At 38.3% G+C, this 16568-nt stretch overlaps 2 protein-coding genes across 2 annotated transcripts; both read right to left on the bottom strand.

Moving 5' to 3' along the window:
* Positions 1-9341: 9341 nt before the first annotated feature.
* Positions 9342-11846, bottom strand: LOC134235517 (uncharacterized). Its single transcript, XM_062717655.1, has one exon. The coding sequence runs from the start codon at positions 11844-11846 to the stop codon at positions 9342-9344; it is 2505 nt and encodes an 834-aa protein (XP_062573639.1).
* A 2093-nt stretch (positions 11847-13939) lies between these two features.
* Positions 13940-16125, bottom strand: LOC134235508 (uncharacterized). The gene is made up of 2 exons (XM_062717644.1): positions 16029-16125; positions 13940-15709 (listed from the first exon to the last, which is right to left on the bottom strand). The coding sequence occupies exon 2, from the start codon at positions 15521-15523 to the stop codon at positions 13940-13942; it is 1584 nt and encodes a 527-aa protein (XP_062573628.1). The 5' UTR covers positions 15524-15709; positions 16029-16125.
* Between the last annotated feature and the right edge of the window lie 443 nt (positions 16126-16568).

Here is a 16568-nt window from a genome sequence, read left to right as displayed (position 1 = left end):
TACATAAATAGGGGCCACAAGGGGCCAGAATGCTAAATCTTTGATGCTTTATATCTCGAAAGGGAGAAATATTTTGATAAGCAATATTGAACAAAAGTTGTTCAAAATAATGTTCTGAACAGTATGCAACCTTTCATTTTTTGCTAAACGTCCCCATTAAGGAGTTGAAGGGTTGGCCCCTAAATATTTCCTTTGCTAATAGCTCAAAAACGAAAAAGAATTTCTGAACAGTTGTTGAACACAAAATGTTCAAAATCTTAAGATCTTTAAGTTGAGATCCCGAAAAAGGGGCTGGGCACTCGAATTAGGGGCCAAGAGGGGCCAAAAGTCTTCAATCGATAACTCTTTATCAGTTAATATTTTGTAATACATTACTGAAGCAAAGATGTTTATCTCAACTATCTACAACTATATATTATGGTTTTTATGTCGTATGGTACATAAATAGGGGCCACAAGGGGCCAGAATGCTAAATCTTTGATGCTTTATATCTCGAAAGGGAGAAATATTTTGATAAGCAATATTGAACAAAAGTTGTTCAAAATAATGTTCTGAACAGTATGCAACCTTTCATTTTTTGCTAAACGTCCCCATTAAGGAGTTGAAGGGTTGGCCACTAAATATTTCTTTTGCTAATAACTCAAAAACGAAAAAGAATTTCTGAACAGTTGTTGAACACAAAATGTCCAAAATCTTAAGATCTTTAAGATGAGATCCTGAACAAGGGGCTGGGCACTCAAATTAGGGATCAAAAGGGGCCAAAGGCCTTCAATCGATAACTCTTTATCAGTTAATATTTTGTAATACATTACTGAAGCAAAGATGTTTATCTCAACCATCTACAACTATATATTATGGTTTTTCTGTCGTATGGTACATAATTAGGGGCCACAAGGGGCCAGAATGCTAAATCTTTGATGCTTTATATCTCGAAAGGGAGAAATATTTTGATAAGCAATATTGAACAAAAGATGTTCAAAATCATGTTCCAAACAATATGCAACGTTTCATATTTTGCTTAACGAGATACAAAAGAGATACAAAAATGGCTTAATTTCTCGTTTTTGGAATGACCTTGACCTTTGCTTTAATTTAATGATCAAAGGTCAATAAATCTTATGCAATTGGTCCCATGTCTCTACAACTTCTTGTTTTGAAAATTTTTAATTAGTTGTTAAATTAAAAAAGTTTCAAGGGCAAGAACTCTTTGAAGGGGTCTCCGAATACTTTCGCAATGAATAGATTCCAGAGTCCCCTCAATGAGTCGAAGACTTTTGTGAAGGTTTCATATTTCTACGGTTTATGGTTACGAAGGAGTAGCGATAACAAGGTTTTACGTAAAAGGGGCAAGAACTCTGTAAGGTGTCATAGGTCATGTACGTTGGTTTGTTTTTCGAAATAACTTTTGATGTCTAGTATCATGAACTTAAAAGTTTTTCGATAAGTCTTTCGGATCAAAAGTCCGTAGCGGAAAAATAATAAAAAAAAAATAATAACTAGGAGACTTATTGTTCACAGAACAATAAGAGGTCTTTCCACCTTCTTTGAATTTTAAATTTGTTTTATACCTGACTCCTAAAAATTAAATACCATGAAAAAGAAACCAGAACTCTCTTAAAGCATAGAAAAAATGAAAATTTAAAAAAAAAGAAAGAAAAGATTGACCTTTGACCTCGAAAAAATATTCAAGGTCAAAGGTCAAGGATCACAATGCAGTTGACCCCATGCTCCTATGACTTATAGTTTTCAAGTTATAAGGTTTAATAGTAAGTACAAAGACTTAAAGGGCAATTACTCATATAAGGGGTCATCAGATCCATTTGCACTTACAGTGAAGTAAGGCCTAAAGAACCTTAAGATATTAGTGAAGGTTTGGTGTCTCTACAGTCTATGGTTTCGGAGAAGTAGCGATAACAAGGTTTTTCGCACAAGGGGCAATAACTTTTAAAAGGGTTAATATTAGGGGACAAGGGTGAAATGTTTGAAATAATTTTAAGAGTACATATTAATGATGCATAGACATTAAGTATATGTTAAAAGACAAGAGAGAAATAAAAAGAGCTAAAAAATTTTTGGAATGACCTTGACCTTTGGCCTTTACATGAATTTGAAGGTCAATGGTCAATGAAACATATGCAGTTGGTCCCATGTCTCTACAACTTATTGTTTTTAAAATTTTTGATTATTTGTTAAATTCAAAAAGTTTCAGGGGCAATAACTCATTGAAGGGAGCACCGAATGTTTTCGCAATGAGCGTGCAAATTTATTTTATATGAAAAATCGCTATTTCCGAGTTTCAGCCGATTCATATTTAAATCTAAATAAAATTAAAATAAATTCCATACACCTAAGAAAGCAAGAATACTTTGTATTAAAATGTCGTAATAGAGCAGGAGAATCGAATGATATTAAAAATAATTGCAGAAATAGCCAATGCAAGCTTTAATTAATTTTTATGCTCAGCAGTAACTTAATTTCAGACAGAAAAAAAATGAAGATTTTGCCGATATTCACTAGAATTTCATTGTACTTTAGAGACTCACCTTAAAACTCTAAGGACACTTTCTTTCAGGTCTATTCTTCCTTTTATTACGAATCTTATGTCGATATTTCGTTTCGTTTGACTTGTAGACATTTTCTCTAAGTTGGTGTTGATTTTATTTTTTTTATAAAGGGGGGGGGGGGATATTTTATAAGCATTTGTTAGAGTGATGGTTGTAAATAACTCCACGACCTTTAGCTTGATTGTGACCTATGAGTCAATGGGATCAAAGGTCAAGGTCATTTATCAAGGTAAAAGGTCAAGGTCATCCAAAAAAAAAAGAGAGAGCTAAACTCAAGATTAACACTTGAAGCTGAATCCAGATGAAGGTAATGAATATTTCTTTTGAACCTTTTGAGTAAGAGTCAAGGTCAGAGGTCAAGGTCAATGTCAAATTTCAAGGTCAAAGGTCAAGGTAATTTGGAATTTTAGCTTATATTGACCATTTTTCTAGTTTTCAAATGACTTTGACCTTGACCTACTTTTCAAGGTCAAAGGTCATAAGATCTCATGCACTTGGTCCCATATCTTTATCACTTGTCCTTTAAAAGTTTTTAATTTTTCTTGTCAGCTTTAAGACTTTCAGAGGCAATAACTCATTGAAGGAGTCACCGAATACTTTTGCAATGAATAGATTCCAGAGTCCTCTCAATTGATCCAAGACATTGGTGAAGGTTTCATACCTCTACGGTTTACGGTTTCAAAGGAGTAGCGATAACAAGCATTTCTTGCGTAAAGGGAAATAACTTCGAAAGGGGTCAAAGTTCAAACAAGGGCTGTCGTTTTTCAGAATAACTTTTGATATCCAGTTTCATGAACTATAAAGTTTTTCGATAAGTCTTGCGGTTTCAAAAGTCCGGGAAGAAGAAGAATAATAATAATAATAATAAACATAAGCATTTCAAGAGGTCTTTCCACAGAAAGGTGGAAAGACCTAATAAACAGAAGCATTTCAAGAGGTCTTTCCACAGAAAGGTGGAAAGACCTAATTATTATAAGCAATGGTACCTCTTTCAAAATTGTGAATTGAGAATTCCATGGTCTCTGGTTTATAACATGAACCAAATTTAATTCTTTGAAAGTTGTTGCACAATACTCAGGTGACCTATAAAGCCCATGGGCCTCTTGTCTTTAATAAAGTTAGATTTAATGTAACCACAAATATTTAACCACTAGAATTTGGTTAATTTTCAATTATTATTTATTAATTTATTTATTGAGAAAACGTACCATCATACATTGAAATAATACAACTTAGGATTTCAAAGCACTTTTTTCATTCAACATTTTCAAGATAATGGCATTTTCTGAGGACATTGTCATTGTTATATTCAACTGTGAGCATCTGAGACTCAAATGCATACCATAAGATACCTTTGGCTTTGTCATCCAGGTGAACTCTAAAATTTACATGATAAAAAAAACAAATGAGTCATCAAATTTGTTTTATTTCATTCATACATACATACATGTACATACACATTCATAAATTTTCTATCAATCACAATCACATATTATATACTGCATATAACATACACTGCAGTCATTGAATTTTATAGTATACCACATGAATACAACACATATGTTGATAACATTAAAATATGAATAAAACAATCAACAAAAAAGGTTTTCCAACGCAGTCAATCACCACAATACAAACAACACATTTTCAGTCAATCAACACAACACATTTCCTGATTTCCTGTGACAGTCGGTCAATCAACACAACACTACACATTTTATCAGTCCACTGGACCGTACAACTCGGAACACCTCCGCAACAGCTGGGTGGTGCTGATTTTCTTATTGTTGTACTCCTCCCACAAGGTGAACAGTCTACCATTCAACTGGGTTGCACGCTTGCAGTTGAGGTCTTCTTCTTCTCTCACTATTCGCCGATACCGGTCTCGACTGATACCTGTAATATCAATGAAATAATTAATTTTACTATATAGTATTCTTTTTATTCTTTTCCATTTTTATCAATAATTGTTCTTAGTATAGTGGTATTTAAAGTAAAATTTTACGCATATATATTTCCAAAACTTACCAGTGTCACATGTCCTGTGTTGCCATTGTTCACACCCATCACACTGGATTGCCTTTTGTCGGGGGCGAACAGTCTTCTTGCATAAAATGCAGTTGTCAGTAAAATAAAAAAACAATGTTTAAAATGGATATTAATTATACTGTTGATATAAAAATGTATGTGAAAGTATGCATGTGAATCATATCAAATCTCAATCACTAGAACAGTACGAGTCATACTACAATAGCTTTGTACCATGCTCAATATCCTTTTAAAAATAAATTGAACTTTACAATTCTGATCCAGAAAACATATACAAATTATACCATAATGCACACCAACAATATATAGAAAACATTATATGGTGCTTTTTAGACGGAGGCTAAGCTACCGCTCTATTGGTACCGCTCAGCTGCGGCGGAAAGGAATTTGCGATCGCCATCTACATGTAGCGGCTAATCACGTTAACTTTGATTAGCTTGGTCCCCCTGCTCATTCTTTCCAAGTCAGGAGTACATGAAGTAAAACAGGGACAGGGAACCAGGCTTAACTTTGATAAACTTGCCTGCCTGTCTGATATCGGATATGTGCTGTATACAGACAGGTGATCAGTAATGTTTAGTCCGCTGCTGACACAAAAACACTCGCTGACATAGAATTTAAATTGTCGGGGAAACCAAAACAGATCACCGAGTGCAGTTCTCTGCATCTGCTTTTGATGCAATTAATCAAATTCGGACACAATATTTTCCGCATACAATACATCATTCCTTTTTTTCTCATGGACCTATAATTATCTCACACCTTTCACCTCACCTGGGAGATTTTAATTAGTTTGCGAAGGTCCTATCACATTAATACCCTACATTACCTAGATAGAAGAAATCTGACCATTGTTTCATTGAAACTTACATATTTTAAATGTTCACTGACTGACTCAGCAGAGAGCTGCGTCTTGTCTGTTTATAGCTCTGCTGCATCTATTTTTAGAATTCCTTATCACATGTTTCAGAATTTAGATGGGACAAACTGACCCACATGTTTCTATGTTTACATGACCAAAACAGTGTTTCTTTACTATGTTTACTGAAAAACGACTAGAAATAACGAAAATCTGGTAAAATATTAACATGGTTTAAAGAAATAAATAAAATTACCTCATTTTCTCTACACATCGAAAGATGTGCTATTTTTAGAACATGGAAAAAACCCAAGTATGTATTTTACTTTGAAAAGATTGTTTATGCAGCACTTAGTCTAACAAAACTACTATATCATGGTTTTCTATCAAAGTAACATTTGTTCTTTCCTCTGTTGAGTATATTTCTATAATTTGATGGCATGAATAATGCCAGCGTCTATCAAGACGTGCTGACGAAAAGCCATGCTTGTTTACGACGGTCGATAACTCTTACACAGAAACAGTGTTACGACATCGGCAATCATCGACAAACGCCGTCATTTTTACCGGAACTGCCCTGTTATACATCTAAATCCTTAAAATACTTGATCAATGACGTTGGGATATACCGATGATCTGACACAATTCTCCTATTTCTGCCGCCAGTACAGCACCACATAGCTCTAGTGGTGGAAAACTATGCCCTGCTAGAGGTGCAAGTTTAGACTTTCCCATGACAAATCCAATGTCATGCTTCACTTTCAGGAAAGCTGCAGCTGCGATTGCGGTTTCAGATGCGTCTGAAAATATCAGCAGGTGTGGGTCTGATGCTATGCTCAACGACTGTGGAATGAACATCCTAGGAATCTGTACACTGCTTAACTGATCAAGTGATTTGCTCCAACTCTCCCATCTATCTTGATACTCTTCTGGTAAAGGGTCATCCAAACTTGGACTCCCTGTGTGAGGGCAAAGGGTGAGTCTGGACAGGTTTCTGAGGAGGTGCCGTTGAACGAGGTACAGATACCTGTGAGGGAGTAGTCCAAAAAGGAGAATTTCTTGTTGGCCAATACTTCACCAATTGGCTATGTGCCTTGAATCCACTACTCTGCCTCAAAGGATCAGCAGACAGGCATGAATTCCTGCTCCATAGAGCTTGACAATCTGTTTTTTGAATACATGTAATTAGGTTAATAATGAGACAAGTACATATACAACGGTGTGAAAAAGGATTGGTATAAAACATAACTTTACATCTCTCCTCATTCTCTCTAGAATTTTATGGGTGTAATTCCCTTCCCCTGATTTCTCTCCTTTCATGATTAAAGTTTCAGTGTCCAATTTTTGTGGGAAACACAAAACCACAATTTTTACAAATCATCACTTTAACATGGCTCTCCTAGTTACAGCTGGGACATCTTCTGGGAATTTTTTTTTTCATCTGTCTGAAAACAAAATTTTTATATAATTAATTACAGGTCCACGTAAGAATCAGGCAGCCTATGTATAAAAGGTGATACATGAGGTTCTCAGAATAATGATTTTTCACTCACAGATTTTTCTCAGGGTATAAACCATGTATGCAGAGGGAAAAATAATTTGGGTCATTGTTACTATGGAAACCTGGACATAGAAATTCCCTTAGCAAAGGGCCAATTTTTCTTTATAGATTGACGAAATTTCACCCATTTTGAAGGCTTCATACAAAAAATTCAAGAAAGAAATGTCCTTCTTCCTTAGTGACACAAGAAAGATAAACTCTTGAAGTGTTCTGAAAATGTAATAAAATTCTACAATTTACATTTTCTAATATATTTACTATAGATACTACAAGAAAGGCTTTCTTAAAATTTGAAATAAAAAGTTTTGCAAATTTGAAATTTACTATCTGTTGCTAGGCAACAAAAAATGGATGCTTTGATAAATTAAAAATGGTTAAAGTCTAACGCATTGGTAGAAAAATCACATAAATTGTAATCACTGAGTACCAAAAACAATTTTTAAATTTATAATATACAAATGTATAAAACATTCTTCCTTGTGTACCTATGAATATTTTACAACAAGTTATCACCATGGCAACAGTCAATTTAACCCCTTAAATTTCCACGTATAAGGATCAGGCAGGTATCATGATAACTCTGATACATTTGACATTTTAGTCCCTCTACAGTGACGGGACTGTATTCCCTTCCCGAGTTGGGAAAATTTTGTCAAGCTGAGAATCAGTAACACTTAAAATTTGCCCTCCAACTTCTATCAGTTTACTGAAGGAAAAAAATATAAATATACATTTGTAGACAGAGGTGGTACTTTTCAGTAATTTTTTGAATTGTTTTAAAGAATGTTTAACAGAATAACCTGGTAATCCCTTTTAGTAGACTCATTCAAAAACTGTTCCAATGGATCTTCTTCTTCCTCCATCTGAGTCGCCCGCGTGGCGCAGTGGTTAGAGCGTCTGCTAAAGAGTCGCGAAGCAAGGAATTAATCCTTACGTTGCGGGTTCGAATCCCACTGTCGGACGTGGAGACCGTATAAGCCTAGGCCCCGTGTCGTAGTAGGTGCTGGCACGAAAAAGATCCCTCACTGCTTAAAGGCCCTGAGTGGCGAGCATAGGACGGAATTTGTGGTGGCGTCTCCGAATGAGTGAAAAATTCTCGAGAGGGACATTAAACAACATACAATCAATCCCCCATCTGATGTTGTGGATCCATGCATTGAATGATGTTAATCGTGCAACAATCAGTATTCTAAGCCGGTGAATTTATGAATGGAGAAATCTCCAATGTTTAGTCAAATGTCAACATGTCCAAAAATTTAGTTTTACAATACCCCCAAAAACTCTGTGAAGTATAGATTCAAAACTTATACAGTTTATAATTTGTTAAAATTTGATAAACAAAAGATACTTGCAAAAAATATTTCAAAAAAATTATTTTTAACAAAAGGCCCATGGGCTTTATATGTCACATGAGCATTATGTAACAACTTTCCAGTGATTGGATTTTGATTCATGTTTTAAGTCAGATGCTATGGCATTCACAATTTTGAAAGAGGCACCATTGACCATCACAACAATGCACTAAGCAGTTGCTTAGATTGTTTACTAAATGCCCATACCCAGGGTAGGGGAGCAAAAATACATTTCAACTAATCAGTAATATTCAGCAACGATCAGTAGTGTCCATACCACACATGAACACCTGACCCTTAGTCCTTGATATCCCGAAGAAAAAGGGGAACTCGGTTGTGCTGCCTTTGCCTTAGGATGCAGCCAGTTAACCACACACAACATAAAGGTTTAAATCTTTATTGTTGATGTAATGTAATGGTAAAAAGCTGTAACAAATAAAATAAACAAATTAAGTCTCTGAATTAACAGTGTTCTTTAAATGTACATAGCTGAATTGTTAACATTAATGGTGATAACGGGTTTCCATAGAATAAATTTTTGGCGCGAGGTTTACCTACATAAAACATTATAGATGATGCAAATAATAATTGAAATAGCAATAATATACTTTCTATTCAACCTCGATATACAATAAATCAACTTGAGTAGAAATATAATAACGATACACAGTATTTATGACTAGAACTTCAATACACAGATCTGTCGATTATTGTAATATTTAGACGATAAACAGCTACCAAAGAATAGGTAAAATATTTCTGATATACAAAACACAAAATTTCACGAAATATGAACTTACACTGTGGTCAGCAGCAGGTATTTAAACAATAAAAAACATAAGTGTTGCAGAGCCGCAGCCATGCGGTCGACATTGTAAACCGGAAACAGAAGAGTTCCAAATTGTTACAACTACGGGAGCCGGGACGGAACACTCCCCACCTGATATCATCAGATATCACACTTCACTGTTCTCAATCAATAACACAAACTCTGAAACTGGACGAATAAACGTAGATGTCTTGCCATCTCTTGAAATGCGAATCTCTGCTTTGTGCACTTTGTTGTCCTCACTTGGAAAGGTTTTCACAACTTTGCCCAAAGGCCACTGAATACGCGGTGCTTGTTTGTCAACCATCAACACAACATCACCAACTGAAACATTCCTCTGCTCCTTTTGCCACTTCCTTCGTTCTTGAAGGGACTGAAGGTACTGTGCTTTCCACTTACTCCAGAAGACATCGGCCAGGTGTCGTACTCTTTTCCACTGTGAACGGTACATGTCTTTGGAGTCGAATGCAATATCCAATGGTGATACCAAGACATCCGGTTTCTGGGTGATCAGGAGTGACGGACTGAGTGGGTAAGGGTCATCAGGATCTGTTGACATTGTTGTGAGTGGGCGTGAGTTCATAATCGCGGTAACCTCAGCAAGGAAAGTCACAAGTACTTCATGAGTTAAATGTCCCTTGACCATAGAACTCTTCAACAACATAGAGTCAAGGATGCGTCGGGCGACGCCGATTAAACGCTCCCAAACCCCACCCATGTGTGATGAGTGAGAAGGGTTGAAAATCCAGGTGGTGCCATTATCATACAGGGCAGATTTCACTGGTCCATCTTCAACGCTAATGGTGTTGATGTTGAGGTCGCTGGTTGAACCAACAAAGTTTGTGCCCCTGTCTGACCTTATCTGTTTTACAGGACCTCTAAGTGCGACAAATCTTCTATAAGCATTGATGAAGGAGGAGGCACTCATCTCCTCAATGACCTCTATGTGCACACCTCTAGTGGTCAAACAGGTAAACAGTATGGCCCATCTCTTGGAATTTGTAACTCCCCCACGAGTTCGTCTGGTGACTATGTTCCAGGGTCCAAAGGCATCGAGGCCCACGTATGTAAAGGGCGGACCTGGTTGAGTGCGGTCTATGGGTAGATCAGCCATTTTTTGGTTCTCAACACCTCTACGTAGTTTCCGACATATGACACACTTGTACAAAATTGACGAGATGAGTCGCTTGCTGCCAACGATCCAAAATCCTGCAGAACGCACTGCGCCACCAGTTATGTGTCGGCCTTGGTGTCTTGACCTCCTGTGATAGTATTCGACGATAAGTTTGGCCACATGGTGTCGAGAAGGGACAATAATAGGGTTCTTGTCGTCTTGATATAGGTCTCCTCTATTTAATCTACCACCGACTCTTAGCACACCATCTAAGTCCATATATGGGTCTAATTTTCTCAAAGAGCTGTCCAAGGGAACAATGTTTTTCTCTTGAATACTGTTGATTTCTTCTTGATAAGATTCTCTTTGCACAACTTTGAGCACAAATTTTTCTGTTTCTTTGTAAGATGGGACTGATTTCATGAGTTTACAGGAATGCCAACCTGTACAAGGTCCTAGTCCATTGAAACTCTGCGCCACATGTTTCAATCTCGCAATGGACTCAATGAGTTTCTTCCAATCTGAGAACTCTGAAAACCTGTGTGAGCCGAGTGATAGGTTTGTTGTAACCTGAGTAGTTTTCATACATGTTACAAATGGTCTAATCTCCTTGTCCGAGTCAGGGTTCTGCAATTCATAAAGAATCTCTTCTGAAGAATCACTGCAGGGTGAAAGGTAGGGGGGTCCATTTAGCCACATACTATCCTTCAAGTCTGCTACATTCATTGGACGTGTAGCCACATCTGCAGGGTTGTTATTTGTGGATACATACTTCCACTGGTTTGGTGAGGTGACTTGTCGTATACGTGCCACTCTGTTGCTCACATATGTGTAGAACCTCCGTGATTGGTTAGTTATGTAGCCGAGAACTACCTTACTGTCCGAATGAAACAAGAACTTGCTTAAGTCAATGTCTAATTGTTCAGATATGTATTGCGCAATTTCAGTTGATAGGACGGCTGCACAGAGTTCGAGGCGGGGTATTGTGTGGCCATGCGAGGGAGCCACTTTCGCCTTTCCAAGTATAAATCCCAGCTCTTTCTGGTCTTCTCTCCTAGCTAGTAGGTAGCCTACAGCTGCTATACCATGCTCGGATGCATCACAATACATGTGGACCTCCTTTGAATCACAGCTCGCAAAGGACATACTTGTGTAGACTCGAGGTATTTTCAGCTCTGTAAGTAAGCCCAGTGATTGTCTCCATTCATTCCACCAGGTGACTTGCTCATCTGTCAATGGTGAGTCCCAGTCAATGGAACTACGTATGAGTGATCTAAGGAACAGCTTACCCTGTACAGTAATTGGTGCTACAAATCCGAGAGGGTCAAAGATGCTATTGACAGTGGAAAGTACTCCTCGTCTCTTGGCCGGTTTCACCTCAGATGATGGGTAGAACAAGAACGAGTCTGTATCTAAATTCCAGCTGATTCCTAAACTTCTTTGAACTGGTAGGGCCCCCTCACCAATATCCAATTTCTTAAGTTCCTTGGCCAAGTCTTCAGTACCAAAGGCCTTCATCAATGCACGGGAATTGGAGGCAATTTAATGGAGATGCAACCTTCCTTCTTTGTGTAAAGCTGAGCGTGTCCTCATAAGAAGGTCAATGGCTTGAGCCTCCGAGGGTAGAGAGGTTAAACCATCATCTACATAAAAATCCCGCTGTAGGAAATTTGCAACATCCTCCCCGAAGGTCCCTTCACTGAGACATGCTATCTTTTTCAGTCCATAAGAGGCCACAGCCGGAGAAGGACTGTTCCCGAAAACGTGAACACGCATTCTGTAATCAATCAGTTCTGCATTAGGGTCATTCCCATAGTACCAAAGAAAACGTAAGTAGTCTTTGTGTTCATCCTTCACTCGGAAACAGTAAAACATCTGCCGTACATCAGTCATAATGGCTATGGGTTCACGTCTGAAGCGCATCAACACACCGAGTAGGCTGTTCAGCAAATCTGGCCCAGAGAGTAAGACGTCGTTTAATGATACGCCACAGTGTTTAGCTGATGAGTCGAAGACTCCTCTTATTTGGTTCGGTTTCTTGGGGTGGTAGACCCCAAATATTGGGAGATACCATCTTTCTTTGTCTCCTTGGATGGGGGGGAGCGATCTCCGCATGTTCATTCTGAAGGATACCTTGCATGAAGGTGAACATGTGTTCCTTCTTTAAGGGATCCTTTTCCATGTTAATATGTAAACTCCTGGCCCTTTTCAACGCCTGTACCTTATTATCTGGGAGTTTTGGTCGGTACGAACGGAAGGGCAATGGTGCCGTCCAATATCCCTCACGATCCTTTGTGAAATCATTGTCCATTAATTTTAGAAAATCCCGGTCTTCACTAGACAGTCCTGGTCTTTCATCATCAGGGGATTTCTGGAATACAGTACAGCCAAAGTCTTTGTACTTCTCTTTAACTTCAAACTCACTGTTACAAAGTTTGAACATTGTACTTCTACCATTTCCTAGAATTGAAGTCTTGTACGCATGAATGTCTGGTCTGTGGAATTTACCTATACACGTTTCACCAATAAGAGTCCAGCCTAGAGCAAGTTTTTGTGCAAAGGGAGTTCCTTTTTGTCCTGTGATCTGGGCTTGCACGTGATGAGCCTCAGGTAAGTCTCTTCCAATCAGTAAGGACACTTGAGCTCTCTCATCGATTGATGGGAAATGATGAGCAATTTCAGTCAGGTGTGGGTAGTGATAGGCAACATCAGATGTTGGTATCTCGTCCTTCGAATCGGGTACTTGGTCACATTCAATCAATGTGGGAAGGTCAAGGGTGCAACTTCCATCAAATGACTCTATAACAAATCCAGTTGCTCTCCTACCATAAGTATCTATACGACCCATACAAGATAGGGTGTAGGAAGTGTACCCATCGACGTCTGAAAAATGCTTGAAGAATTCAGGGCTAACTAACGATTTGTTGCTTTGGTCATCAATGATGGCATATAATGTTAGTCGGTCCTCTGGATTTTCTTTCCTGTACACATGAGCTAGAAGTGTCTTTGAGCACGATGTTCCGTTAAAGGTTCCCTTTTGGATCTGAGTACACAGTGTCTTTGCAGCTGGTTTAGGTATTTCAGCAGTTACAGTGTCCTCCCCACCATACAAATCTGAAGGAGTCAAAGGACTAAAGTTCTTAACAATGGGATCTCTCTCTGAAGGTTGGGTAGAGCGTGGTAACCCGTCTGATGCTCTGAAGTCTACATGAAGTGCTGTCGGATGCCTGTCGTTCCCACACTCCTCACACTTAATGGCCACCTTGCAGTCTCGTCTAGTGTGTGATGTAGATGCGCAACAACGAAAACAAATTCCATTCTCTTTCAAGAATTTCCTCCTTGCTTCGAGAGACTTGAAACGGAAAGCCTTGCACTTGTTTAGCCCATGATTTGAGTGATGTAATGGACATTTCATAGAGGGATCAGATTGTGGCTTCTCAAGTGACGTCCCAACAAACTTTGTTTTCAGAGCGGAAATTCCAGTTCTCTCATTTGGTTTGTTTGAGGAAAATTCCTTGTCGTAAATAAAGCTCGGATTGTTCTTCGTCTTACTTAGCCTTCTAATGAAATCGACGAATATAGAAAATGGAGGTTATGGCACATTATGTTCTTCATTGTACTTGACAGCCGCTGTAGTCCATTTTTCTTGGAGATTTATGGGGAGTTTTCTGACGATAGGGGGTAACACCCGATGATGAATCATAATATCCCAGAAGAGTGCTGAACTTAGTGTCTTCTTTCACTGATTCTATTTCACTCAAAATATCAGTCAACTCGTACAAAGACTTTAAGTTCTTAGAGGTTATTTTCGCAAAACTGTCAACTTTGTGCTTTAAGGCTGCCTCAACCATTTCCGGAGCTCCGAACCTTTCATCCAGTCTGTCCCAGATACGATGAAGACCTCTTATAGGATCGTTTGATGTGGAGGTTTTTAGGGATTGAGCGTACTTTTGTGAATCTTTCCCCAGCCACTTGACAAGTAAGTCAATCTCTTCCACTGGAGTAACTCCCAGTTCCTCCATTATGTTTTTAAAACTGTTTTTCCAGGATGCATAGGTCTCAGGTTTATCATTGAAGGTAGTTAGACGAGTTAGAAGGAGATCTTTCTTGAGGAGGAACTTTGTGAAATCCGATGATAGGCTTGGGTTGGTCGGTTTATAAGATGGCGCTTCAGGATTCAAGGATGAACTGGCTAGAAAATCTTGTGGTACACCCACGGGGTGAGCGCTAGCTGGAGGAACAGAGTGTAGCTCTCTGTGAATGTCTCTGCGATAGAGGTCCCCGAATGTCTTGTGATTACCGACCATATCATCCATGTTAGAAGTTTGTTGGTCACTTGTCCTTTTGACGAAGTCCTGAGGAGGAACAATTGTGAGATTTGCTACATAATCTTTTGTCTTTGTGTGGGAATCGCTTTCCGGCAGGGACGGTAGCGATCTGTGCGAAGCGTCTTCGTCTCCGTCAAACGACCTCAATACACTTACTTCCGCTTCGGCCTCCGCTGCCTCTTGTTCTTTTTTCAGTAACTCAAGTTTAGCCTGAGTCTCAACCTTCTGTCTCTCCGCGTGTGCTTTGGCTGTGGCGGTTTCTAATGCATATTGTTGCTCAATCAAGGCCTGCTTTTTCTTCAATTCTGCTGCCTCCTTGGCGAACTGTAAACTGACCTTTGCTGCCTCAGCCTTTGCGGACTTTCTAGCGATGATAGATGATTGGCTACTCCTGGTTGAAGTCGTCCTCGAGCGGTAGGAATATTCTGACTTTTCCTCCTTTTTATGCTGCTCCTCTAAGTATTTCTTTAGATTTCGTTTTGCATTTTGTATCAGTAAGTCATATCCTTTCTTAAGGAAATCAAGTCTTTGGCGTTCACAAACACTCTCATGGGATCTTGTTCTTGTGAGATATTCTCTGAATTCTTGTGAAAACTGATCAAAATTCTCAATATCTTGGAATAACTTTTTCTCCATTTCCAGGAGACTGTTCAGGTTACCCTTATTTTTCTCTACACATTGTATCATATAGTCTACACGATCCCACAAAATGGAAAGTTCAACAGTATAGTGCTTGACCTTGTCCTCGTACACTTGAGTAGCTTTTCCAGTCAAAGCTCTGATTCTGGATTCTTCATCGATTGAATGACTTTCACTATCTAGTTCATGCTTCGTATCTGTTTCCGTGTCTTTGTCTTTGGTTGCCATTGCTTAGTAGTTGATGAAAGAGGCTGTAGCGGTGTCTGTGTCCTAGTGACGTGACGATGCACTTGCCTTCAGTTTGCTGGAGTGAGTCTTTTTACTGTGCTGCCTTTGCCTTAGGATGCAGCCAGTTAACCACACACAACATAAAGGTTTAAATCTTTATTGTTGATGTAATGTAATGGTAAAAAGCTGTAACAAATAAAATAAACAAATTAAGTCTCTGTATTAACAGTGTTCTTTAAAGGTACATAGCTGAATTGTAAACATTAATGGTGATAACTTTCCATAGAATAAATTTTTGGCAGGTTTACTACATAAAACATTATAGATGATGCAAATAATAATTGAAATAGCAATAATATACTTTCTATTCAACCTCGATATACAATAAATCAACTTGAGTGGAAATATAATAACGATACACAGTAAAATATTTTATGATATATTTAGACAATACACAAAATATTTCTGATATACAAACACAAAATTTCACGAAATATGAACTTACACTGTGGTCAGCAGCAGGTATTTAAACAATAAAAACATAAGTGTTGCAGAGCCGCAGCCATGCGGTCGACATTGTAAACCGGAAACAGAAGAGTTCCAAAATGTTACAACTGCGGGAGCCGGGACGGAACACCGGTAGGGGACATGTATTGCTTATGCAATACTCTCAGAATGCTTGTTGAAGAAGCAGCTGTCAACGATACCAAAAAGCCTGGATTTTAATTTTTCGTGGGACATTGTTGAGAATAAAGAAGAAAAGTTGTACGTTTTCAAGCTGTTGTTCTATGTTGACCAAACTTGCATGGATGGTACATCTAAATCTGCTTATTACCAGGATTGCTTTGGATGCTGAATCTGACCTACATTTTCCGGTTGAGGGAACAAATTAATGTTTTGGTGCAGGTCTCATTTCCAAGTAACTCTAAGCCTTATGTTGACCAAACTTGCATTGATGATACATCTAAGGATGTACACTACCAGACTTGCTTCGGATGCTGAATCTGACTTACATTTTCCGGTTGAGTGAACAGGTTAATATTTA

The sequence above is a fragment of the Saccostrea cucullata genome, unplaced genomic scaffold (assembly GCF_032062105.1).
Source record: "Saccostrea cucullata isolate Sc308-1 unplaced genomic scaffold, CSIRO_AGI_Scuc_v1 ctg3208, whole genome shotgun sequence".
In the NCBI taxonomy this organism is placed as follows: Eukaryota; Metazoa; Mollusca; class Bivalvia; order Ostreida; family Ostreidae; genus Saccostrea; species Saccostrea cuccullata.
Note: the sequence above shows the minus strand (reverse complement) of the source record. Positions and strands in the feature narration are given on the sequence as shown.